The sequence below is a fragment of the Heloderma suspectum genome, chromosome 2, assembly GCF_057233095.1.
Source record: "Heloderma suspectum isolate Gila_16-S chromosome 2, 16-S_ref, whole genome shotgun sequence".
In the NCBI taxonomy this organism is placed as follows: domain Eukaryota; kingdom Metazoa; phylum Chordata; class Lepidosauria; order Squamata; family Helodermatidae; genus Heloderma; species Heloderma suspectum.
The window spans coordinates 192,048,495-192,073,612 of NC_139459.1; the positions used below are offsets into that span (position 1 = coordinate 192,048,495).

Sequence of the window (25,118 nt, forward strand, 5' to 3'; positions counted from 1 at the left end):
TTCGCCTGCAGCTTCTCTCTTTCTCCCATTTTCCCTTAAACTTCGATTTGGGCTCCAGCCTTTCTTCTACACAAGCGAGGACCCCTCCCCGGCCGCTCAGTGCGCGCCTCTCCAGCGAGGGCTTTGGAGACGGATTCGCCACCCCAGCTCTCCACCCACCCATCCACCTCGGCTTTTTTTCCCCCTTCCTCCTTGCGGTTCCGCCGAGCAGGCAGGCAGGGCAGGCGAAGCGATGAGCCCCGTGGCATTAATGCTAGGCTTGAAGACCTTGTGGGTTTTGGCTTTTTCCTCTCTTTCCAACACGCTGGCGGTGAATAACAGCGGCCGATGGTGGTAAGTGCGCTTTACGCGCTGCTGTGCCTTCGGCGGAGCCGGGTCGCCTTGCCAAATTAAGGGGTTTGTGGGGTGGGGGGAAGCAAGCCCACCACAGCCTGGCTATCACGAAGGCAACCTGCGCCGCACCCCACGCCCGTGTCTTGCCGGCAGAGTTCCGGGAAACTGTCGAGCACCCAGGTGAATGGGTAGAGCAAAACCCAATGCTAGCTCCGAGGGGGCGCACGCTCGGCCATCTGGACGCGGTCTGGGTTGTAAGATTCCCAACCGCGGGCACGTTGCGTCGTCTGGCCGAGGGATCCTGCGCTAGTTAAAGACCAGGGCATCTCTGCCGCCGGAGAGAGGCACCCTGGCGGAATAAGGGGTAGGGGCAGGGCTCTTAACTGGTCTGCGCTGGCAGTTGATGGGGTCCTTGGCTCTGTTTCCATACAAGCGCCACGGTTGGATTTGTAGGTGTGATTGGGCTGTACACGTTTCCTTTAGAAAAGCGGCTAACAACATCTCTTCTTACCACTTGTTAATGAAGAGGCAGACCCAAAAGGCACGGAAGGCGGGTGCTTTATTATTTACAGTTCAGATTGCATTCTTGCTGTTACTATTTATTACTTTATATTTATTTGGTGTTGTATAATTACTACTAGTACTACTACTACTGCATAATTACTATTTCTTCCCACTACTACTGCTACTTTCATATTTTACATTTAGATCTGAGTCTGCCCTTTCTTGGGGGCAACTAACAATATTTCTGTAATTCATTAATCCTAATAGTACCCCTGTGGGGGAGGTCATTTCTAAAGGGCCTGCTCAAGGTTATCGGTAAATACTTAAGATGGGATCTGAATCAGATCTCGAGTTGGAGCCCCTCTGGTGCTGTTTATGTGCATGTCTGATCATTATTGACATGAAAGGGACAGCAGAGTAGAGGCATTTGTCATCTGAGTGAGCATTCTGGACAGTGCAGGTTTTACATTCACATACAAAACTGATTGCTTTATGTTTTGCGTGTGAATGCACACCAGCCTAACATTAATCTGAACCATTTATTCTGTCTGTTGTTAACGATACAGATATGGGGTAAAATCCAACTCAAGTCCTATTTGGAGAAGAGCCATTTAAATGAATGGGACTTCACTTACTCACAACTAACTGAAATCCCATTAATTTCAATGGGTCTACTCTAAGTAGGACTTACGTTGCATTTTACCCATGGTGCACACCCAATTCACCTAGCTGGTTGCCTGGAGCATCAGCATTTTCCAAGGCGCTAATGAAGCAACACGTGATCTGAGGGGTGCATGCTCAGGTCCCTCACAACGTTGCAGGTGTCAGGAGCCTGGAACCTTAGACCACAAGGTGCAGCTGCTTCATGCTCAGTTGGGCTGCAAGCCTATATGTATAGACATTAAAGGAAAGCTTGTATTCTGCAAGCACAGGTATAGGCCTCTGGCTGCTAGTGGAAGTGCCCTCCCCCCCAAATGCAAGCTGGAGTTCACCAGTTGCTAGAGAACATGGGCGGGAGGGTGCTGCTGCCCCCGTGTCCTGCTTGTGGGTTTTCTGTGGGCAGCGGCTTGGCCATGTGAACAGAATGCTGGACTAGATGGGCCCTTGGTCTGATCCAGCAGGGCTCTTCTTATGTTCTTTGCCAGTCCCCAGCAGGCTAGTAAAAACACTTGTGGGCTTATTATGTTCATATGAGTTAACAGAACACCCATGTCCTGACACTGCACCCATATGGTTTGCTGTGTACTGGAATGCTGGCCTCTATTATGAGGTAAGCATCCTATCCAAGATTTTGACTGTTAGGTGGGGAAAATGCCTACTTTTCAGGCTCTTCTAGTAACCAGCATGGTTTGGGCTGCATGAGTATGACATTTCAGCTTTCTAGAGGGATTGATGTTACCTTAAGACACTTCTTGGCTCCCACCTCTAAAGAAAGACTTACAAATGCCCCAAACTTTTCTAGTTATCAGCATATCGTGGGCTATATGTGTGTTGGCAAATTTTAGTTTTTTGCATGGATGGGTGAGGGAAGCACCTCAACCATCTGGGGATAAACACTCAGTCATAGCATTATAGATTTGGAAGACGCCATTTAGGCCATTGAGTCCAACCCCCTGCTCAGTGCAGGAATCTAGTTCAAATGCATACTTGCTTTACATCCCCTCTTTCCAGGGAGAGATGTACCTGTAAGTTCCCTTTTCAATCGGCATGTCTTGGATAACATGTGTACCAAATTTCAGGGCCCTAACTCATAGGAAAGTACCTTAACAAGTTTGATCTTCCAACTCCAGTGAGTCAGTGAGTGAGTCAGTGAGGCCCAAATGTCTTTAATAATACTAGTAAATGAGCTTTCGTTTTGCAAGGATAGCTATATGTTCCTTGCCACAGTTCCCTGCCTCAACCCAAATCTGAGGGATGCAATGGAACTCCTACAGCACTTGGTCCCACAGTGTATGCAGCTTGGTCTTACTCTGGGTTGGAATTCTGGTCTCTACTACAAGGTTACTAAGCTTAGACTATGAAGTGTGAACATGCACTATTTTAAGACTATTCTAATCATCAGTGTGTCTGGTCTGGAGCTATGTGTGTACCACATTTTAGCTTCTGGGTTGCCTGGAAATCCTGTAACCATCTAGAAGTACACTTTTAGCCCCTTCCTAAGCATGAGTGCCAAATTTTGGCTTTCTTGGTTTCCTAGCCATCCTTTTCAATATTGTGTGTGGCACATGGAGTCCCTGCTTTGAGGGAAAGATGTACAAATGTTCTCTTTGGGGGATTCTTCTACTTCTCAGGGTGTCTCGGGACATGTGTGTGTTCCGAAGTTTAGGGCTACCTGTGAGTCATCAGTTCGTACCTTAAAAATTTCATATATCCATGAGAGATTCAGTGAAACATGTTGGTCTGTCTGTCTGTCTATCTGTAATTAATGAACCTCTTGATTTATGAGTTATTGGTTAGTAAAAAAACAAAACGAACTGAATGAACAAATGGATCACATGAATAATGTACAGATTGAAGTGTCATACATGCGCACTTTACTTAGGAGGAGTGCTCACAGCTGGTGGGGGTGGGGGGATAGCAGCAATCTACATTTATTTATTTCATTTTATTTTTATCCTGCCTTTCAGGCAAAAGAGCAGTCCCCTCAAAAGGCAGCCAACAATAAATAGCACACAGTTTTAAAACAACAATATAAACAGTTTCAAATCATCACTTTTTCAAACGAGAAAAATCCGAATCAGTAGCAGCTACGTAAGTTAACTATTTACGCCAGATCATCAGTTCCGCCGAATGCTTTCTGAAGCTGGAAGGGCTGCAGAGAACGGGGCCACGTCGCCTCTTGTGGAAGTGTCACCTACAGGAAGGGGGCATATGACATATTACAGCTTCCTTTGACACAAACAACTCACATGAATGGAGACCGCCTCAAATAGCATCTGCGTGGCATGTGGCGCTTCTTACCGCGTGGATGCGAACAGGATCGATCAGTGCCTGTACAAGTTGCCACCAGGAACATGTGGTGGTGCTGCTATGGAGGCTCTCCACATGATACGCAGGGCCCAGGTGGTAAGTGGCATTGCAAATTACGGCCACTGTGTGGAGAAGTTGCCACACAGGTGCTGTTTGCAGTATCCTCCACTGGGTGGGGCATGATTTATAGTTTGACCCTTAAGAATACACAGAAGAGATCTGTTGTTAATACGTTGCTATTGTTATCATTATCAGTAATATTATTATTATTATTATTGATCCAGACTCTAGATTGAACATCATCATCATCGGAAGAGGGTTAATAATAGCATCAAAATAATAACATCTGTTTGGTATATTCTTAAGGGTCAAGCTAAACCCACACTTGAAATCAATGGGACTTAATTTAGGGTGCAGTCCTATCTGATCTGCCCTAGTTACTCGTAAGCGTCCAAACTCATTTTCACCCATCTAGAAGAGCCATCTTCAGGGAGGGGGAGGGAAGGAGCCTGGGGCGACCATAGAACATGTATTATCGCCGCCACCCTGGTCTCCTCCCCTTCCCCAGGAATGCCCCCTTTTCCCCATCTCTAGCTCCATTTTCCGAGTGCAGAGAGGTAACTGGCGCAGTTCTCTGGTGGCTAGGACAGGGAGGGGGAGAGGTGGGGAGCGCAGTTTCCTGGCTCCGAGGTCAGAGCCCTGTTTCCAACCTTGGAGGCAGCAAACGGAACAATCTGATGTCCCATAGACGTGGCCTAGGGACCAAAGGATTGCTGTCTTATTTCAGATAGTCATGAGTAACTTTTCACATTGGTTTCAATGGGAACTAAGTGAGGCTAATTTAGTTTGGATCAAGCTCATCCTCACATTTATTCTATTCAGTATCAGATACTAGTGTCTTTCTGTGCTGCATGATAGAGAATTATGAAACTGTATATGGTTTGGAGTAGTTCTGTGCTGAATTTTTCAATCTGTTTATTTTCGGCCATTCATTGTGGGGAGGCGCGAAAAGAAATTGCGCCCAAAAATTGTGGGAAGGGGTGGGAGTTTCAGAGAAATTTCTCAGGGTGCAGGGCTTTGGTGCTTACCTTACTGTAAGGAGGCAGCTGAGGGGGGGCGGTGTGCATTTTCTTTCCCCATTTTTCCTGTTCTGACCTTGCAGCCTCTCTGGCTGCTGGAGCTTTCTGAACCCCCCCCCCCCCGAGGACTTAGCCTGGACTTCCTCCCTTGGGGCATTCCAGTACGACCGCCTCCTGAGGGCCTGAAAGCTGATGAGGAGATGCTGTTATTCTTCTTATTCTTGTTGTCATTAAAAGGACTTCTAATAACAACAAAGCAAAACCAAAAATGCCTCGCTCAGCTGCAAGAACAGAACGGGATAAAAATGGTGAAAGAAAGAGTGTACACGCGCACACCGCCAGCCACCGTCTTACAGCAAGACAAGGACTGCAGCCCTGCACCCTGAGAGTTTTCTCTGGAAAAATCCCAGTGAAAGAGGCAGAAAAACAACTGCCTCTTTCACGGGGAAACAACGAGGTTGTGAAACGGCAGGTGGGGTTTCAGCGCAGCACTAGCATGAAGTGAGGAGGTGGGGAGAGATCTCTTTTCCGCTCTCTCATAATATTAGAACATGGAGTCAGTCACCCAAGGAAAGCTGATGACTGGTTCAGGACTAACGGAAGGAAGGACTTCTTCACACTATGCATCACCAGCTTGTGAAATTCACTACCCCACATTGTGGTGATGGCCACTAGATTCTTTGGTTTTAAAGGCTTTTAAAATGAGGTGGGAGAAAGAGAGGGGGATGAACAGATGAATGGAGGACAGGTCTGCCAATGTGTATTAGCCAGGATACCTTAGCCAGTGCTTAGTGCTGGTGATATCGATGGAGGAGGAGGAGGTGGAGGTGCAGTGCTGCAGGAAAGGCACAGCAATTTTGCAGAAGTTGTTTTAAATTGTCCCGCCTGCGTTGATCCTGCTAGAAACTTGTCTGCCATTTTGTCTAGCAAGTCATGTGCTGCCAGCGTGTTTTTAGTGGGGTTTGCTAGGTCATTCTGCATTCTTACTATTCTTTGGATGAAATCAAATGTTAGGGAAGGAAGTTGTCACTCTGTATGTTCACATTTTGAGCATGCCAAATGCACCAGATTTTAAATGTATATGACATTTCCTTTTGGCTCTCCTTCAGATGCTTGGGGTGGCTCTGGCTAGTAACAGGAACACTCCACTCCCCATCTACATGATCCAGTGCCATTGGCGCTGCAAGCCATCCAACAAATGACAGAATTTATGCATTGGTTATATATAGACTCCAAGAGGAGTGTGATTATCCCGGTTGGTATTCCACCTTGGCATACAATCGTATTTAACATTTGTTTGTGTTTTTAATATTTAATATGTGCCTGCCCACCCATTCAGATAATTCATGGAGGCTTTCTTCTTATGTGCCCCACTTACATCTGATGTAGCTTTGGTTAGGATAAGGAAAAGGGCCTTCTTTGTGGCTATTCCTAGGCTTGGGAACTCCCTATCTTGGGAAGCCCTCCTGACTCCCTGCTTGATGGCCTTCCGCCAGATTGTAGAGACCCACTCTTTTTAGAAAGGCATTTGAGAGGGGTTAAGCTCTCTCTCGTATTTTTGGCTGATTCTCCTGATCCTTTTGGCAGCGTAGCCACTCTGTAGGAAGTTTTAATTCCTAATTTTTGAATGATTCTGTAATGTTTTGTGCCATTTCTTAGTGAATTTTATCTCCTTATCTGCTTTTCACATGGTTATCTGTTATGCCTGGGTTGTATTCAGTGGTCTCCGTCCACCAGTAGAGCAGGCACCACCAGCAGAATGAATTCCTCCTCCTTCTTGCAGCCCTCTGCACACCCCACAGATTTGCTCCAGAGGGTTGAGACCCTCTAGAGCAGATTTGGGGGATGTGTAGGAGGGAGCAGTAGGCGGGAGGAGAGCAAGGTGAAGTCCCATTGTGTGAGCGGCTGTCCACTCACGTGGTGTTGGATGGAGCCATAAGAAGAGCCCTGCTGGATCAGGACAAAGGCCGACTTAGTCCAGCATTCTGTTCACACTGCATCCAACCAGATGCCTACGGGAAGCCAGAAGCAGGCTGTGAGTGCACCAGCACCCTCTCGCTGTTGCTTTAATTGATTTTAATTAATTGATTTCAATTGTTGGCAGCCACCTTGCATGTAACCATTCTAGCCACATCGAGTCATGTTTTATGGAATGTCAGGACATAGATGTTTTAAATAAAGAGTTGACACGCAATGACATACAGCATCTCACAGCATTCAGGGGCTGAAATGCAATGCTATTTAGCTTTTGACAGGTGATAGGCTAAGGATATTTCATATTTGGCGGCTACCAGAACTACCCAAAGCTCCCACCAAGTCTAAACCACGCACATTGCAAATGGGAGTGGAACATTTCCTTTCGAAAGTGCAAGGCAGATTTTTCCATTTGAGATTTCACGTCCCAGAATGTGCTTGGTGAAGCTGCACAGTCCCCCGTGTCCTGCATATTTGCGACTTTTCCGTTCTAGTCATCTCTCTGCCAGTGCTTAGGCCTCTGCAATTCTCTGCCTGCAGGGGAATCATCAATGTGGCCTCGTCTACCAACCTGCTGACCGACTCCAAGAACGTGCAGCTGGTGCTGGACCCGTCCCTGCAGCTGCTGAGCCGCAAGCAGCGCAAGCTCATCCGCCAGAATCCAGGCATCCTGCACAGCATCAGCAGCGGCCTGCAGACTGCCATCAAGGAGTGCAAGTGGCAGTTCCGCAACCGACGGTGGAATTGCCCCACCATGCCGGGGCCCAACATTTTTGGCAAGATTGTCAACAGAGGTAAGGAGGCTTGCAGGAGAAGGGGACTGTGGGCTGGGGATCCGCAGGGATGGGGACCCCTTCACTTCTGTTGGATGAGTCTAGCCCAGCTGAGATGGCGGCCTCCTTGCCCGTGCATTGGGAGCAAGAGAACCCAGAATCCCAGCCACCTGTCCCAGCTTGATTAGCTACAGTCCCGAAGGCTCCATTTCTCTTCTCCTGATCAGCTGAATCCCTGGCCGTGTTCTCCTTTGCACCCCTCTCCCATAGTCTCCAGAGGAGAGCCTGTTGCATCCAGACAAGCAGATTTCCTCTGCAATCTGCTATGTAGGAAATGAGGCGAGGGGCTGGTACAGAACAACTGTGCTGCATTCCGTGATGTGTCCTTGTTTGTGTTCCAGTTGCCATTTGTGTGTGTGTGATGCAAGAATGTGCCCTTCAGTAAAGAAGAATAAGCTTTTGCACAACTGCAGAAGAGTCCCACGCTCTCCCTATCCTAGGTTTTTTCCTGATCAGAGCCATTTTTCCTTTTCTGTTTTTTTTAAATAGTGAATTTGTGCCACTGCACATGTGTGTCCCCCAGGTCCAGAGAATGATGGCCATAGCCACAAGCAGTGTTCTGAGGGCGCATGATGCTGCTACATTATGAAAACTAAGGAAGTCTCTGCCTGCTGAGGTCTCAGAGGTTGCCTGAGAGCACTGTAGAAGGCATTCAGAGCTTCGTGAACCAGGCATGAGATACAGGCGTAATGCAGAAGTGCAAATTAGGTCTACTGATTTGGGGGGGGGTGCGTGTGCATGGGCATGTGTGTCTTTAACAGAAACAAAATTTTGTTTTATTAGGAGGTTTCAAGGTCCCCCCCACACTTTTTGTTCCAGCAAATTGCACGACATTTGCTGGGGTGTGGTTGAAGTGCATTTGCACAGCTTCAGCATTTATGAATAACAAATACATTTTTTGCAAAGAAAAAATGGGCTGGCAATTCTGGAAGAAGGAACATGTATCATTGCAATCTGACACACAAATAGACTGCTTAAATCTGACAGATTTCAATGTGATTTAAGCAGTGGAGGGAGCAATCCTATGGCCGCTAGGCAGCTGCTAAATGGCCATAGGATATGCTGTTTTCCGGGAACCAACCCCAGAGCCCGCGTCCTGAGGTTGGTTCCTGGAAAACTGACCTTTCCCCACTTCCGCGCTGCCTCCGAGGCAGCGCAGAGAAGCCCCATCCTCCGCGCTCGGAAGAGGAGTGTGGAGCGGCTGAAAAGGGGCGTGATTGGGGGCGTTCCAGGGCGGGGAGAGTGGAACTGCATGTATGACACACCCTATGTGTCGTACTGCAGCCTCCTTCCCTGCTCGACTCCCCTGCGGCTAGACAGCCACAATTGGCTGTGTAGCAGAAAAAGCAGGGTAGGAGAGGCACAGAGGGAACAATTCCGCCCCCGTGCTTCTCCTGCCTTGCTTTGGATAGGTGGTCGCCTCCGAGTTCGGAGGCGGCTGCCTATCTAGATAGGATTGCTCCCTCAAGCACAGACATGATTGATGATGATAATGATGATAATTAGTTGGATCCAGATTTAAGCAGGATCAGCTGAGCTGTCAGAAGTGGACTACCCCGCTCCCTCCTTCCCACTGCAGCCCCTCCAGCCCCCTGAAAATGCTACACAGAGAGCCAGGAGACCCTGCTGAATGGAGTGAGCTGTGGTGTGGGGCAAGGAGTGGGGAGCCCGGAAAATGAAGCGGAGGGGCCTTTTGCGAGTGGAGCCCATCTTCTTGCGGAAGGTCCCTTCCTCTTGTAGAAGGCAGATTCTGGATCCAGCCCAGTAATAACAATAGTAATGATGATGATGTATTTCTGTCTTGCTGTTCTGCTGACATACTCAAAGGGCTAACAGCAGAGATAAAAAGCAGTAATCATAAAGCACCGCAAGCAATTAACAGTATAAAACAGATACATGCACTAAAATCACAACAAAATCAGGCAGCAGCAAGATTGCAGCGTTGTGTGGGAAATGAGCGAGGATCCGTATTGGGGCAACGTGTATGTGGCTTCCAAGCGGGCTGGAGCTGCGTCACCCCTCCCTTTTTTTCACATTCAGCACAGGGTTCCATCACCTGCATTTCGTTTGACTTGGAAGATCATTCAAGAAGTGGGACAAGCCAGGCAAGCTACCAAAGCCAAGCCATAGCTACTGCTCTCAGTTGCTTGTGTAACTAGAATGGAAAGACAGGGTCACCTGCCCCAGTCATCAGGAATATAAAATGACCCTGAGAATATATCCATGGGGTTCATATGTACTGGGCTGGTGGAATGCTTTTTGATTCAGTGGATGATTCCATCAGCAGAACGGGGAGGAAGGCCATTTTCAGCTAATTCCCACTCTTCCTGCATTCCCCACGACTCAAAATCTGCTCTGCGGGGTTGGGGGATTGCTTGGAACAGCATGGCAGGTGGTGTGGAGACTGCAAGGGGGAGGAAAACTGAAAATCGTCCCCCGCCCTGTTCCCTTGATGGAATCCTCCGCTGGTTTGAGGAGCATTCTGCCTGCAGAGTGACACCAACTGGATACAACCCATTGTTATTAAAATAACATTAAATTATGTCTAATTATAGTCTTCATACATTACACGCATGTCACCATGGAAATACTATTACGTGTATCCAGTGGGGAGATGACCATCTTTTGTTTATCTTGACTGCTTGCTAATGGGTATTGATGATCAGCTGGTAGCTACAGATGCTTGTTGAATGGATTTGGTGGCTAGAAGATGTTTCTTCAATGAGCACTGGTGGCTACTGATTTAGGGCACACTGCATATGCTTGGATTGGGGCTGGAGAAGTTGCCATTTGACCAGCCCAGAGAAACAAGTTTGAGATTTTCCACTGGCTGAAAGAAACAGCCTGGTGATGGACAAAACCTTTCTATTATTATTATTATTATTATTATTATTATTTCTCACCTTTTTCCCAATAGTGGGACTCAATGCGGCTTTACAACATTAAAAACTTGTACAGTTAAAACACATAAATAGAAATATACAAAAGTTAAAAATATAATGAAATCATCAATAATATTAAAGTTGTATAAAATATCAGAATTTAAAAAGACAACAACAATATAAACAAAAGTACCAATCCATCATATTCTCACAGGTCCATACTATCTATCCCCAAGGGCCTGCCGGAACAAAAAAGCTCTTGCCTGCCTGCGGAAACATACCAAGGAGGGTGCCACTCTCACCTCCCTGGGAAGGGAGTTCCAGAGCCTTGGGGCAGCCACCGAAAAGGCCCTCTCCCGCGTTCCCACCAGGCGAGTCTGATGCTGCTTGCTTTTGGGCGAACTGATACTGCTTTAAAGATAACAGCCTTGGGGCTTATCTGTTCCCCCCATGCTCCGTGTAAATAAACAGATCTCCCCTAAACATCCCAATCCTCTCCCTCACAAGGAGGAGCTTGTAGCAGCTGCCCTGGAACTTCCTAGTGTTCAGGAAACTGGGAGACTGTGCGCATGAAACACTATACTATCTCAGATGGCAGCAGGTCCTGCTGAACATACGCAGTGCCTGCACTTGGGGAGTGCCATGAAGAGCTGGGAGCCTGCACTGGTCTCCCAGGTCTTGGGAGTGATGACTTACTGCTGTCTGTTGTTCTTAATTACATTTTTATTCCACCATTCCTCCAGGGAGCTCATAGCAGCATAGACCTTGGTTATTCACACTTGCTGCCTAAGGCAAAGAACAAGATGGCGCCCCCTGCTCCTATTCTGTTACAAAAGCCAACTGGACAAGCAATTGAATCTTTCTTCAACACTGCTGATGGGAGAGGGTCTTCCACCACACTTGAAGGCAGCAGGCTAGCTTAGGGTGTGCAGGACACACAGTCATCTCCTCCAGCACCTTGCTGCCATCTCCCAGCATTTGCCACTAGAGACAGCTGCCTCACTCTGCCTAATGGTAGGGCTCTCTCGCTCTCTCTCACACACATACACACACACACACACACACACACCCCATTTTATCCTCACAACAGCCCTGTGAGGTAGGTTGTGCTACAAGCAGGTAACTGGCCCATGGTCTCCCAGTGAGCTTCCTGGTTGGCTGGGGATTTGAACCTGGGTCTTTCCAGGCCTAACCATGACACACTAACCATGACACCACTCATCTTTGCCTCTTCCTGATTAGGAAGCAGTGTGGGTGCCACAATTTTTGTGTGAGGAGGACTGACCCTTGGAAAAGGGAGAACTTAACTTGCATTGCCCAGAGGAGACAGTTTGAATACACAGCTCCTGTGTGCAAAAAAAAGAAAAAAAGTTCTGCGATCAACGATCAACGTATGAACACAGCACAGGGTCCATCCCAAACATTCACAGCTGGGATTTGTACATCAGGCGTCATGTATTATTTTAGATTTTATAGTAAGTTGTTATTATTTCCCTCGAAATGAAGAGGAAAGACATTCCTTTCCCACAAACTCTCAGACTTTGTTACTCTCGTACGCCTCCTCTTGCTCTCCCCTCCTCCTCCCTTCCCAGCAAGGGAATGATGGATGGGCCTCTTTTTTTAATGGGATGCAGCATTTTTTCATCTATTGACCTTTTAGCTTCCTCGATTAAAAAGATGCCCCTTTTTAATCAGGCAGCAGATTAAAAAAATATTTAAAGTATTTATAATATGATCATTTTGAATACAAAGCTATCTTTGAAGACGCTTACAGGAGGGAATGCCTCTTCTAAAATGGTGCCTCCTGCAGTGTCAGCAAGGAACAGACGGTTCCTAAGCCGGACTGGGCTCATGTAGGCCAGGGCAGAAAGAAGGGCAGAGCTGCTTTTTCCTTCCCCTCTTTTTTTGTGGTTGGTTAAAAATTCCCTCCCATTGTCTCCAAAGAGAGGGAAATTCACTACACCAGCGCCAGGGCTGGCATAGTTTTCCTCACCATTCCCGGGGCGTGTCTGGGGAACGAGGGCACTTTAGATCCAGCTGATCCGAAGCCACCTCCAATCCACCCCGACTCAGCCTTGGAACACTGCCTTTCTTGCACCATCAGCAGGACAGCATCCAGGGTGGACCTCTGTGGGCGGACCTCCCTCTTTGCCTGCACAGGGGAAGGTCCACAGCACCTGTTGGCTCCTGAGACGCCCTCCCAGTGCCCGTGAGTCGCACCCTCGCGCTCACGTTATTCGTTTACTAATTCTGTTATCTGGACGAGAGCCTATATTCCCCATATTTAACTGCATACCAGCCCTGTGAGTCAGAGCTGTCATTCTCATTGCATCAATGGCTGTGCAACAACTGGATGATTGGAAGTCCAGTCCCCAAATCAGTGAAAGCTTAATGAATGGATTAAATTAAATTAATTAAATTAAATTAATTTAATTAATTGAGGGCCACTTCCTGTTCCTGCCCCTTTCTTTTCTGCTTTTGTATGGTGTTAGCTGGATTGTAAGCCTGTGGTAGTCAGGGGCTGTGTTGTGATTTATCTCTGTACAGCGCCTAGAATAATATTTATTCTTATTATTATGCTTATTCCTATTCTTTGTTCCCTACACAGATGTACATTCTGTGTTATAAAATGGATGTACCCTCCTTGTACACTGATACACATGACAACAGCACTTGACTGTCCTGTAACCCAACATGACTCAGGTCTTTCGAAGGCTTGTACAGACATGGCCAAAAAATTCACGCTCGCATTCTGCACACGTAGTGGTGCACACATTTTCTGCACAGAAGTGATACCCATGTAAGAAATTCACCATCCTGTGTGAAGCAGACTTTAGTCCCATTAAAGTTCACAGTATCTATGTTAGGGGTGAGCCAGATTGGAGGCTGGTGGCTCTGACTTCAGTGGGTCTGTGCATCCATTCTGGGCTTCAGTCAGAGCCAGCCAGAACTGTAAAGGAGCTATCCAAGGTTCTGAACCCTAGGCCCAAAATAGGCTCAGCACCTTGGATAGCTCCTTTAAAGTTCTGACTGGAACCCAGAGTGGATTCACAGCCCCACCAAAATCGGAGCCACCGGCCTCCACTGGTGAGCAACTTGTGGCCCCCAGATGTTTTGCCCTTCAACTCCCATTATCCCTCAGTATTGGCTACACTGGCTGGGGCTGATGGAAGTTGCATGCCAACGTATCTCAGAGAGCCACAAGTCGCCCACCCTGATTTATGGCTTAGTCTAAATACATCAGCTCAACTGGGCTGCTTTACTTAGTGGAGCTTTATTTTTATGAGGAAAAGAAGCTATTTATACTGTGAGAGTGAGAGGAAGCTTCTCATACGTGACTAGGGGAGGGGTCTTAAACATCCAGCCCCAGTAAAACTCTACCAATATTGGTCTCTGATGATAGTAAAATAATTTATTATACCCGAAGGTCATCTAGTCCAGCTTCTTGCCCCAGCTAACAACCTCTCGTACCAAAACGTTCCTAATATATTAGCCCAGATCACTCACAGGCAGGGAGCATTAAGGAAGAATTTGTACTGTGCCAAACGAGCTTACAGGGAAAGGAATGGACTGAGTGGAAGAAACCCAACAACTCATTCCTCTGGTGTAGGCAAGATGGTTGCCGCTGCACCGACCGACTCAAGCTTAGTCAGTATCTTATCTTTCAGAGGCAACTTCTCAAACAACCCACAATGTTATCAGAACATCACATGTAGCAACAGCAGCACCCAGTCACACACAGACCCTGGCAACAACTCTGCTACTGACCCTCCAACCGTGTTAGTCCTCAGGTCATGATTGGAGGCGACATTCCGAGAGCTGTGCACCAAGCAGTGGACAGTAAGCCATAGAGATGGGGACTCATAGGTGGGAAAGCCCTGTTTCCCTTTTCTCTTGCCTCTTCTCTCATGGCTGGTCACTTATATCTACAGCCATGTAAAACAGCTAGTCAAAGATGGCTCATGCACCATCACGCCTGTAGGGGAGCCAGAGAGCTTTGCTGGCAGATTGAACCCTGAGGTTTTCTCTCATTTTTCACAGGCGGAGAGAAAAACAAAGAACTTCCATTCATAGGTGCATGTTGTCCAGCTCTGGTGCTTGTACAGAGCAAAGTACAGCTAATGGTAGCAGCATTCTTGCATAAGGTTGCGTCATTATTATAATCATCTTCATCACTACTATTATTATTAAATATGTATAGGGTCACACTGTAATAAGATAATAATAATTATTATCTTAATACAGTGCAACCCTGTACATGTATACTCAAAAGAAAGTCCTATTGTGTTCAGAGGGACTTAGTGCCTAGTAAGCGTGTCTAGGATTGCACCCCCAAGCACCTCAAGGCACCGTACCGAAATTTGTAAAAAAAACAAATGGGTTTGTAAGTTGGCAAGCTGATAGACATAACGTGAAAGGGAAAAGGAATGGTGGAGGAAAATAAGCAATTTCAGGTACCACTTCTTAAACAACATTACGTAATTGCTTTAACAACCAAGTGGAATGCTGACCAGACCCACACTTCCTTATCTTCAGCAAGGTTGCTACAGCATACCATAGCAATGTCTTTTGCCTCTTTAGCCAGATCCTTTGCACCAAGTCACTCAGTAACAGACATGCATCTGTTTTCCCTGAGCCCACTGCTCTTGCTAGTCTGGAAGGCCAAATAAGGGCACAATCCTATGCATGGTTAGACAGAGAAAAGGCCTACAACTCCCAGCATTCCCCAGCCAGCCATGCAGGCTGGGGAATGCTGGGAGTTGTAGGCCTTTTCTCTGTCTAAACATGCATAGGATTGCGCCCTAATCAAGCACCTTGGTAGAACTTGTTGCATATGAAAGATTGTCAGCATCACAGACATTATAGGATCAATGTAAGGTGATGACAAGTAAAAAGCATCCCCACCCAGCAGACAAATAGGATGGTGACCCTGTGCGTTTCCCCACTTTCTTGCAGTGTATGACTTGGTGTGCTTGCATGAGTGATTTATCTGAAAGTATTTGCTGTGTATGCACTATTCTGTAAGGTTCTAGCTCTTAGCTTAGGGCAGACTTGGGTTGGATTGTGCAATCTGAAGTGAGGGTGGAGGTTGGCAGACAGAAGCGCCTACCTTACAGGAATGGTGGTGGAGGAGACTCTCTTGGCTGTTTAGTCCCTTCTAATGTTATATGTCTTGTACATAGTGCAGCACAGCAAAGATGGACCTTGGGATGCTTCCCAGTCGTGGCACAGAGGTGGGAGGCAGGGTGGTGTGGTCCTTTGATTCTACACACTTTTTATTTTTGGATGCCCCAAGTTGGGAGTTCCTCTGATTTTTAATGGGTATATTCTGGTTGTTCCAAGACAAGTTCACTTTCAAGTTGCCTCAATTTCCTAAGTGTAAAGGGGAAGAGAGACAAGACACTTGAAGAACAATGATGTTGCTGTTATCGTGCCAATAACATTGTTGGTCTCCAAGCGTCTGGTGTGGGGCCCTTATTCTGAGTTCACTGAGGGCCACACACCAGATATTGGGCATTTCTACACCAGCCTAAATCCTGCATTTAAAATAGGGATGTCAGAGAATTCCGCGACAGATCTCGGTGAGGACGAATGCCAGTGCATTCAGCCTCCTGAAATCTGTGGCGAAACGAAGCCCCACCCCCACCCCGCGAAATGGGCCCGGAACAGAGCACCTACCTGCTGCTGTCCACGCTGACTTGTGAATGGCAGCCATGTCTGCGGCTGCCATTCGCTTCTTCCATATAGCTGTGATAGGCTACGTAAATACTTACGTAGCCTATCACGGCTAATGCAGGGACACCATTTGCATCCCTGCGGAAGCCATGATAGGCTACGTAAGTATTTACGTAGCCTATCACAGCTTAACTAAGGGAATGTAAGTGGCGGCGGCTACGGCGGTCGCCATTTGCGTTCCCTTTTTTCGCCGTTTTAGCCTATGTAAATATTTACGTAGGCCATTACGGCAAAAAAAAAAGGGAATGCAAATGGTGGCCACTACACCATTTGCGTTCCCCCCCTTTTTTTTTTGCCGTAATAACCTACGTAAATATTTACGTAAGCTAAAATGGCAAAAAAGGGAACACAAATGGCGGCGGCCGTAGCCGCCACCATTTGCGTTCGCTGTTGTTGGTTTTTTTGCTGTGATAGGCTACGTAAATATTTACATAGCCTATCACGGCAAAATACAGGGATGCAAATGGCGGCGGCTACGGCAGCTGCCATTTGCACCCCTGCAGGCTTCCCAGCTGCCGGATGTATGGCTGCGGGCAGCCCCGGCCAGCGGCTCCACAGAATCTCTGCGGAGCGGAGCCGGCTGGAGAGAATTTGGGGGGGAGGGACGGAGCGCCTCCCCCCCCCACCGCGAATGTGACCCTTCCAAAAGGTCAGTGACTTTCGTACATCCCTAATTTAAAACGGGGCTTTCTGTTTTAAATGCAGGATCACCAATGACTCCCTTTACATGTGCTTCCTTCCCCCGACCCCTTCTCTTCATATCTGAGTCTTCCATTATCTTTCATTGATCTCACTCCTCTTCTTGCCGCTTTTACTCTTTTCACGGAGGGAACTCAAGTGGAACACAACAGGGGAATTTGATAGCTCATTATCTGCGATCTATTTAAAAACGGGACAAAGGGCATTTCGTGCAGGAGATGCCTTGAATGATCACGGCGTCATGTAAAGAGCCTGCAGGCTTCCACAAAGGAGCAATCTCAGTCGCAGGATAAAAGCTCCATGTGATGAAGCCCAGTGAGCTGTGGACTTAGATGCTGTGCACTGACACATCCTATCATCCCCTCCTTACTCTCCCCCCACCCCCAGGTTGCCGAGAGACTGCTTTCATCTTTGCTATCACTAGTGCTGGTGTTACACACTCAGTGGCCCGCTCTTGCTCTGAAGGCTCCATTGAATCGTGTACTTGTGACTACCGGCGGCGGGGACCTGGGGGTCCTGATTGGCATTGGGGCGGTTGTAGTGACAACGTTGACTTCGGCAGGGTCTTTGGACGAGAGTTCGTTGACTCCAACGAGAAGGGGCGGGACCTGCGTTTCCTGATGAATTTACACAACAACGAGGCAGGACGTCTGGTAGGAAGTGAGAGAGCGCATGGGCCCAGAAGGGTATAGAGGTGTTTGTGTGCATGGCACTGTGTGTGTTTATTGCGACCGTGAAATGCTGTTTACACAGCCATTTTTAACTTGGCAAAGTGAGCACAAGTTGACTGGAGCTGCCCATTTGACCTGTCAAACAGGTCATGAATCTTTCAGCATATGTCCAGAGCACAATTCGCCTTGTCCTGATCAAGAAAAAACGTTACGGAAATTTGCTGATGAACTGTGATTAGAATAAGCATTCACATGATTGGTCATCATACCAAACTCCACTGAAACTGTTGATTGCAATGCCCCCCCAAAGGTTGTGCCACTCAGTCCTTCGTGTGTTTATGTGTGTGTGCTCACATCCATATAAATTATATGAACATCTTTGGGATGAAATTGGGAAGTGGGGGAGTGGCAGCCCAAGACAATATGCTTTATCAAGCAGTTACATCGCACAGTCTAAGAGGTGCTTCACAGCATTCCTTGCAGTATTGCACAGAGTGCCAGGAAGGACGCAATTTTCAGTGCATTCCCAGGTGCCTGCAAGGTCCTTTGCAGTATTGCAGGAAATCCTAGGGTTCCCCGTTTGGAAGGCAAGCTCTCCTCAAAAGAGTGTTGGCCCAAGTGACTGCTGGGATTGCTTGTGTAGTCAGGCCTAGTCCCTGTGTGCAAATGGCTTAGGAATGAGCATGGGCTAGTGTAAGCAACTCTTTCTATGTGTTCAAGGGTAAATTGACTGTATGCAGAGCCAACTCAAGACATTTTGATGCTTACCTAAGAACATGAGAAGAGCCTTGCTGGGTCAGACCGAGGGTCCATCTAGTTTAGCAGCCTGTTTCTCTCAGTGAGCAGGCAGGTGCATCCAAAATGCTTACAAGCAGGACAGAAAGCCGAGAGTCTTCCCTTGCAGAGCACTCCAAGCCACTGCCTCTGAACCTGGGGGGTTCTATCTCATTGTCCTTGAGCAGCCTTTCCTCCTCCATGATGTTGTCTCATCCCCTTTTAAAGCCATGTCAGCAAATAGCAATCACTGCATCTCATGAAAGCAAATTCCATAAGTTAATCATGCATCACGTGCATCACGTGAAGAAGTACTCCCACTGATGTGATTTGAATCTACTGCCAATCCATTTCACTTGAGTTGTATCCACTTTCCCCACACCATTCATGATTTTACAAGCTTCTATCATTTTTTGTCCTACTGCCCCCTGCCCAGAGGTACAAATGCTTTCACTCAGCCTTCCCCAACCGGGTGTTCTCCAGATGGTTTGGACTACAACTCCCATCAGCCCCAACCAGTGTGGCCAGTGCTCAGGGATTATGGCAATTGTAGTTAAAATATTCTGGAGGTTCCCAGGTTGTTGGGAAGGCGCTCCATCCTCTTGATCATTTTGGTTATATTCTGTTACACCTTTTCCATCTCCATGTTTACAATTCTTTGACATGGGGTAAACAGAACATGGAGTAACCACATTCTAAATGCAGCCTCCCCACAGATTTAAATAAAGGCATTATGAAGCTGACAGTTTTATTGTCAATCCCTTTCCTAATAATCCATAAAATGGAATCTTCCTGTTTCATTGCTACTGCACACCGAGTTGATGTTTTCATTAAGGGCCAAACTACACATTATGATAAGCACACTTTAAAAATAAATAAAGCATGCTTAAATTGGCTAATTTAATTTGGCGGGGGTGGGGGAGAGAAGCTGCGGGGTTTCATTCTGGAATGTAATTCCAATCCAGATCTGGGGGTGAGGGCACACATCACTTTCCTGCCTAAAATCCCCCCCCCCGATGCTATCTGTCCCTGAAGCTGCTGTTTGCAGTAAACAATACTTAAGAATGGTTCTTAGTATTGAACCTGGAGTGATAATTTGTCCCTATAATACTATATTACCCTTTGGGGTTATTTCCACCCACAGTGACTCTTGCAAGGAGTTCATTCCTTTTAATCTGTCTAGTTTATTGGCCTCTATGCTTTCCACAGAGCAACACCATTCCTACTGATGCCCAGTTTTCTATAGCTGTGTTTTCTTCTAGTCCTCAGTCCTCCAGCGGCCCCATCTTGGCTTCGAGGCTTTCATTATCAGCACAGTCCGACACCCTCTAGATGTGTTGGACTACAACCCCCATCAGGCCCAGCCAGCATGACTATTGGTCATGCTGGCTGGGACTGATGGGGGTTGTAGTCCAACACACCTAGAGAATGCCAGGTTGGGGAATGCTGAGCCTAGCTGTCAGTCCCTCTCCCAAATGCCCTTGAGGTGTGCAGTTACGCCTTTACCACTTTTGACTCTGTAGACAGCTTTCTCTTTCCTCACTATCAAATTCTACCCCGTCGCCTCTTTGAGGACCTCAAATTTACGCATCACCATCTTTCCTAAGAAATGAGTAATCTCAGACTGGGTGCTCCACAGCTCATATCGCCTTTCTCCCAGCAGTCAGTATTAAAAGCTGCTGTGCCACATTTTTGATGCTAAGTCTAGTTGGCAGGAAATCCAGATGGACCTTCTCCCTGCCTTCTGCTCTTTAACAGGGCCGGCCCAAGCCATTTTGCTGCCTGGGGCCAAAGACAAGATGGCGCTCGCCCATTCCACAAGCAAAAGCTGACCAGACTGGCAGCTGCATCCTGCCTGAACACTGGCGACAGGGCAGCGCCCTCCACCGCACCTGAGGACAGCAGGCTAGCTTAGGGGTGAAGGGTGGGCCACATGGCACACACACAGCTCCAGCGCCTCACCACTGCTCCCCACCCTCTTTCATCTGCCTCCTCACTCTGCCTAATGATAGGGCTGTCCCTCCTGTTTAACATGGGGCACAATTCAATGGGACATTTCCCCGCATGAGTTTCACTGAAATAAACAGGAGCTGTACAGTGCCACACAGTAATACCCTTGCACGGCTCCTGTACATGAAACGTTTGATGGATTGTGCCCCATGGGTCAGATCTGCCTGTCTTCCACTCCGCTGCCCTTAACAATGCTGAAAGCCTGCTGCCTGACCTCACGGCAAGGCCTCTGCACTTGGAAACAGATTTATGCAAGAGATACTTGGAGCATGAAGACGTGTGTGTGTGTGTGTGTGTGTGTGTATGGTCATGCACATTTTGCTTCCTGCACGCACGTGTATGTATGTGAACTTCTGCACTTGTCTATGTGCCCCTGCTTGCTTCTACAGGGGGGAGGTTATGGGATGGGTGATGAGGGTGGCAGTAGCAGGGTGGGAGGGGTAGTGGTAGAATGGCCAATGCGGGAGGGGGAAGGTGGAGAAGCATCCCTTAAGAAGGCAAACCCTAAGCCTGCTAGCCAAGCCCAGAACCACAAGCCCGGCTGCCATGTGGGCTCCTACACATCTGGAAGGAAATGGTTCCAATTCTTCTAATTGCAGTAAAAGCTGTGGGCTTGGAGAGACGCGTCCACATTCCGTGGGTGGGAGGGGGGCCCACAGTGCGCCAGGGGAACAGTTCCCACTTGCAAGCAGAGGGGGAGAGAGATGAGCCTAGGGGGGAGGGGCTCCCAGCAGAGTACAGAAGGGAGAAAAGGCGCACGCAGAACCCTGGGGAAGTAGTAGCACGCAGCCAGGACATAACCACCCCAGGCTGACTCTGGGGAAGCTAGGACACCCTCCTCTGTGGCAATAACGAGGAGGAGGATTGCAGGCATGGTGCCCTTTAGACTCTTCCAAGTGCTCCGTATGCACAAGACCAGTAAGCCTCACAACCACCCTATAACGCAGATCAGTATCATTGTCCTCATATTGCAGATGAGGCAAGGGAAGGACTGAGGGCGAGAGGTCATTGCTTGCCTTGGTTCACCTAGTGAGCTTGTGGCCCGGGCAAGATTTGAAGCGTGGGCTGCCTGGTTTCCATCTCAGTGCGTTTTAGTCGCTCAGCTGCTGCACTGTGGGAAGTGGGCGGTCCGAGGAGCCCAGTCTTTAGGCAGGATGTGGCAGCTACTGGAGTGCAGAGACCCCGTCACTTGTGGTCTCTAACGGGCCTTTTCTCCTTGGGTTGCCATCCAGACAGTCTTCACCGAGATGCGCCGGGAGTGCAAGTGCCACGGGATGTCAGGCTCTTGCACGGTCAAGACCTGCTGGATGCGGCTGCCCACTTTCCGGACTGTGGGGGACTTCCTCAAGGATCGCTTTGACGGGGCCTCCCGGGTCATCTATGGCAACAAGGGCAGCAACCGGGCCTCCCGCGTGGAGCTGCACCACCTGGAGCCGGAGAATCCTGCGCACAAGCCCCCTTCCCCCCACGACCTGGTCTACTTTGAGAAATCACCCAACTTCTGCACCTACAGCGGCAAGACGGGCACAGCCGGAACAGCCGGCCGCTCCTGCAACAGCTCCTCCCCGGCCCTGGATGGCTGTGAGCTGCTGTGCTGCGGGAGAGGCTACCGGACCCGGACCCAGCGGATCACAGAGCGCTGCAACTGCACGTTCCACTGGTGCTGCCACGTCAGCTGCTTGAACTGCACAAACATGCAGGTGTTGCACGAGTGCTTGTGAGCGAGGAAGGGAAAGCGAGGAATGCTCCCCACCGAGAAAGGCGACAAAAACACTCCTGATCAAGTATGAGGGATCCCTCCAAACTGCACAGCACAGTGCCTTCTGTTGGCCCAGAAGGGAGGCAGCCCTAGTTATTGCAGACTCCTTCGCCCCTAACAAGGTTCTACTGTCCGTCCACAGCCTGCGTTGAGGCTCAGTGAAGTTGGGATGATTGCAAGAAGCCCAGGAGAACGGGAATGGTTGTGTATATACTCTTGCCAGACCCAAGTCCCCAAGAGTTCAGACTGTTTTGCAACTCGCTAGTTGAGATTCTCATGCAGGGCTTAATTTGAACCAGATCTCTTCATCAGGGCAGAGCCCCTGAAATCTTTCACACAAGGGCTCTTATCTCCCAGGTCATTAGGTGTATTACCATTAGCTGGAACCTTTTTCTTGTCATCGTTCCTATACTTACAGGGTGGTTGTAATAACAAAAAAATTGCGTCTGAGTTCACGCAGAATGGCTTTCCCTCATCCCAGCCAGTCCCCACATGCTTAAGTTAAGCTTCCAAGCCACAGGAGGTAACTTCCATGCATGTTTGATTGACACAAAACCTGGCACCTGGCATTTCACAAATTAAGCACAGCCCCTGTGGACTTCCTTTCTCTTGAATGAGACACTGTATATGATTACTATGTGTTAAGAGGGAACTTCTTTCTTTCTCCCTCTCTCTCTCTCTCTCTCTCTCTCTTTCTCTTTCTTTCTTTCTTTCTTTCTTTCTTTCTTTCTTTCAGCTACTTTGCATTTTTGTATCCCCAGCCCTCTGCAGGATACAACCCAATGTGTATCCCTCTGCAGGATCCAACTCCCAGCATCCTTGACCATTGGCCATGAGACTTTTGAGAGTTGAAGTCCAAAACATCAGGAGATCTACCTTCTGCCCACCTCTGCCGTAGAGCATAACTGGAGCATCTGTTGTAAGCCATCTTTGGACCCGTGGGCTTATAACATATAGGGGCCCAATTGAATTCGTGGCTGTCGTATGTAAGGCCCATGAAAATGAATGGGAGCCAAGCAAGAGCACTACTGTGCTCTCGCACAGCTCCCATTTAGTTTGATGGGACATGCATAGGAGGATGTCTTGGTCAATTGTATCCCATGGTGCCTCGTACTCAGGGCCCTTAGTCCATCCCTGGGTGTCACATCTGTGTACAACAAAGTGGCAATACAGTGGCATGGTCTGTCAAAGACCACTGGTGTTGATTTTCCAAGTGCTTGTCAAGTTCAAATGAAGACAGGCAGCTCCCCTAAATTACATGTTGTTACATGTGTTTACAACTATTCCCAAATGCTGTTTGTGTGTGTGTCTGTGGTCATGAGTGTGTGCCTTTTGGCCTTTGATCATTTTGCCAAGAAAATGTGTTTGTAGGAAGTATTGCCTTCCCCCCCATTTTTTTTACAGTTGTATTTTTTCTTTCTTTCACTCTGCTCTCACCCGCTCACTCAGAGAATCCTGTAAGTAACATGCACTGAAGACATGGTTGGGATCGCTGATAATTTTGCTTATGTCTGTAAATAAAATATTTATTGTTGCCTGTTGCATATTCTTGTAGGCCTGGACCAAAGTTCTTGCACCTAGATTTATGAGTCCTGAATCTTGTTTCCAGCATTCTAGAGAAGAATAAAGTATATATTTTTATCAATCCAACTGAGTTTAATGGGTTTGCTACATTCTGCAAAACAGCCAAGAATTCAAGTGCCTGATTTAAAGCTACTCTGCATTGGTATCCAGTTGTGCAACATGAATTTGCTTCTTGAAATGGATGCACACTTGTTGCACACTTGTTGAGATGGATGCAGATTTGAACACCTTAATGTCTAATTTGACCTCTCTACACAGGTCGTGGAGCTTTGCCTGGCAGTCCTTACACTAAGCTCAATTATTTGCAGCTGAATGACAACATATCTTTTGGGAACTCAACCAATCTTCACTTAATGTCTCCAAGTTTTGGATAATTTACCACATCCCTTGCTAATCTGTTCCAATGTTACCCGCCCTATTAAAAAGCCTCATCTCACTTCCAGCTTGAATTCATGTGACTGTAAGCTTCCAGATGCTGGATCTTTTTATGCTTTGGTCTGCTGGGTTAAAAAGTCATCTCATTTCAAGGAATGGTGACAGGGTCCTATGAAAGCAGAAAACGACGACCTGTTACTAGGAGGGGACATAACCCAAGGTTAATCATTCACAATTTGCATTGAACTTGGGGCAGGCAAATCTACGAGAAATGGATGGACAAATCCTAGGTTTGCTAGGCTGGACCGATGGATAAGTGATTGGGAAAAAGGGTCTTTCTGTATGTCCACCTGTCATCCAGAGACCAGAGCATTTGCCTTTTTACGTAGTGATCACTGAACATATGAAGCGGTATTATCAGAGCATTAATCCATCTGTTCCAGCCCTCCTCAACCAGGCCTGGCCAAGGGCACTGGCTGGGAATGATGGGGGTTGTATTCCAACATACCTGGAAGGAACCTGGTTGGGAAAGGCTGATACATTCCTTTGTCTATGCCTGTTGGCAGTGACTCTCCGAGGTCTTAAGCAGACATCTTTGCCATCCCTGCATTCTGAGATGCCAGAGATGTCACATGGGACCCTTTGCATGGAAAGGGTTTCCTCGCCCACTGAGCTACGCCCCTCCTCATGCTTAAACATACAGCTAAGGCAAGCAGCAGCATTTCCACCTCTATGGATGCAAGTCTTCAAGTACCCGGCAAAGACGGGTAGAGAACACTCAACCCTCAATGATGCATTGCACTGGTTATAATAGTCCACCTTTGCATCAATATACACAACAGCTCTGTTGGCTGCAAATGGTCCTTTCTAACCCAACATTAGATCGGGCAAATCTAGAGTCAGCTTTGAAGTCATCCATTCGATCCTCTCAACCT

At 47.8% G+C, this 25,118-nt stretch overlaps 1 protein-coding gene across 1 annotated transcript; it reads left to right on the forward strand.

Moving 5' to 3' along the window:
• The first annotated feature begins 232 nt into the window (after window positions 1–232).
• Window positions 233–23,866, forward strand: WNT1 (Wnt family member 1). Its single transcript, XM_084832316.1, has 4 exons — window positions 233–333; window positions 7,401–7,654; window positions 17,398–17,663; window positions 21,698–23,866. Exons 1-4 carry the CDS (start codon window positions 233–235, stop codon window positions 22,184–22,186), a joined length of 1,110 nt encoding a protein of 369 aa, XP_084688442.1. The 3' UTR covers window positions 22,187–23,866.
• The last annotated feature ends 1,252 nt before the right edge of the window (window positions 23,867–25,118 follow it).

Bases quoted from the DNA above. Each gene is read 5' to 3' on its own strand.
- WNT1 (XM_084832316.1), top strand. From the start codon at position 233: ATGAGCCCCGTGGCATTAATGCTAGGCTTGAAGACCTTGTGGGTTTTG. The intron at 334-7,400 runs GTAAGTGCGCTT...CTCTGCCTGCAG, and splicing joins AATAACAGCGGCCGATGGTG to GGGAATCATCAATGTGGCCT. The intron at 17,664-21,697 runs GTAGGAAGTGAG...GTTGCCATCCAG, and splicing joins ACAACGAGGCAGGACGTCTG to ACAGTCTTCACCGAGATGCG.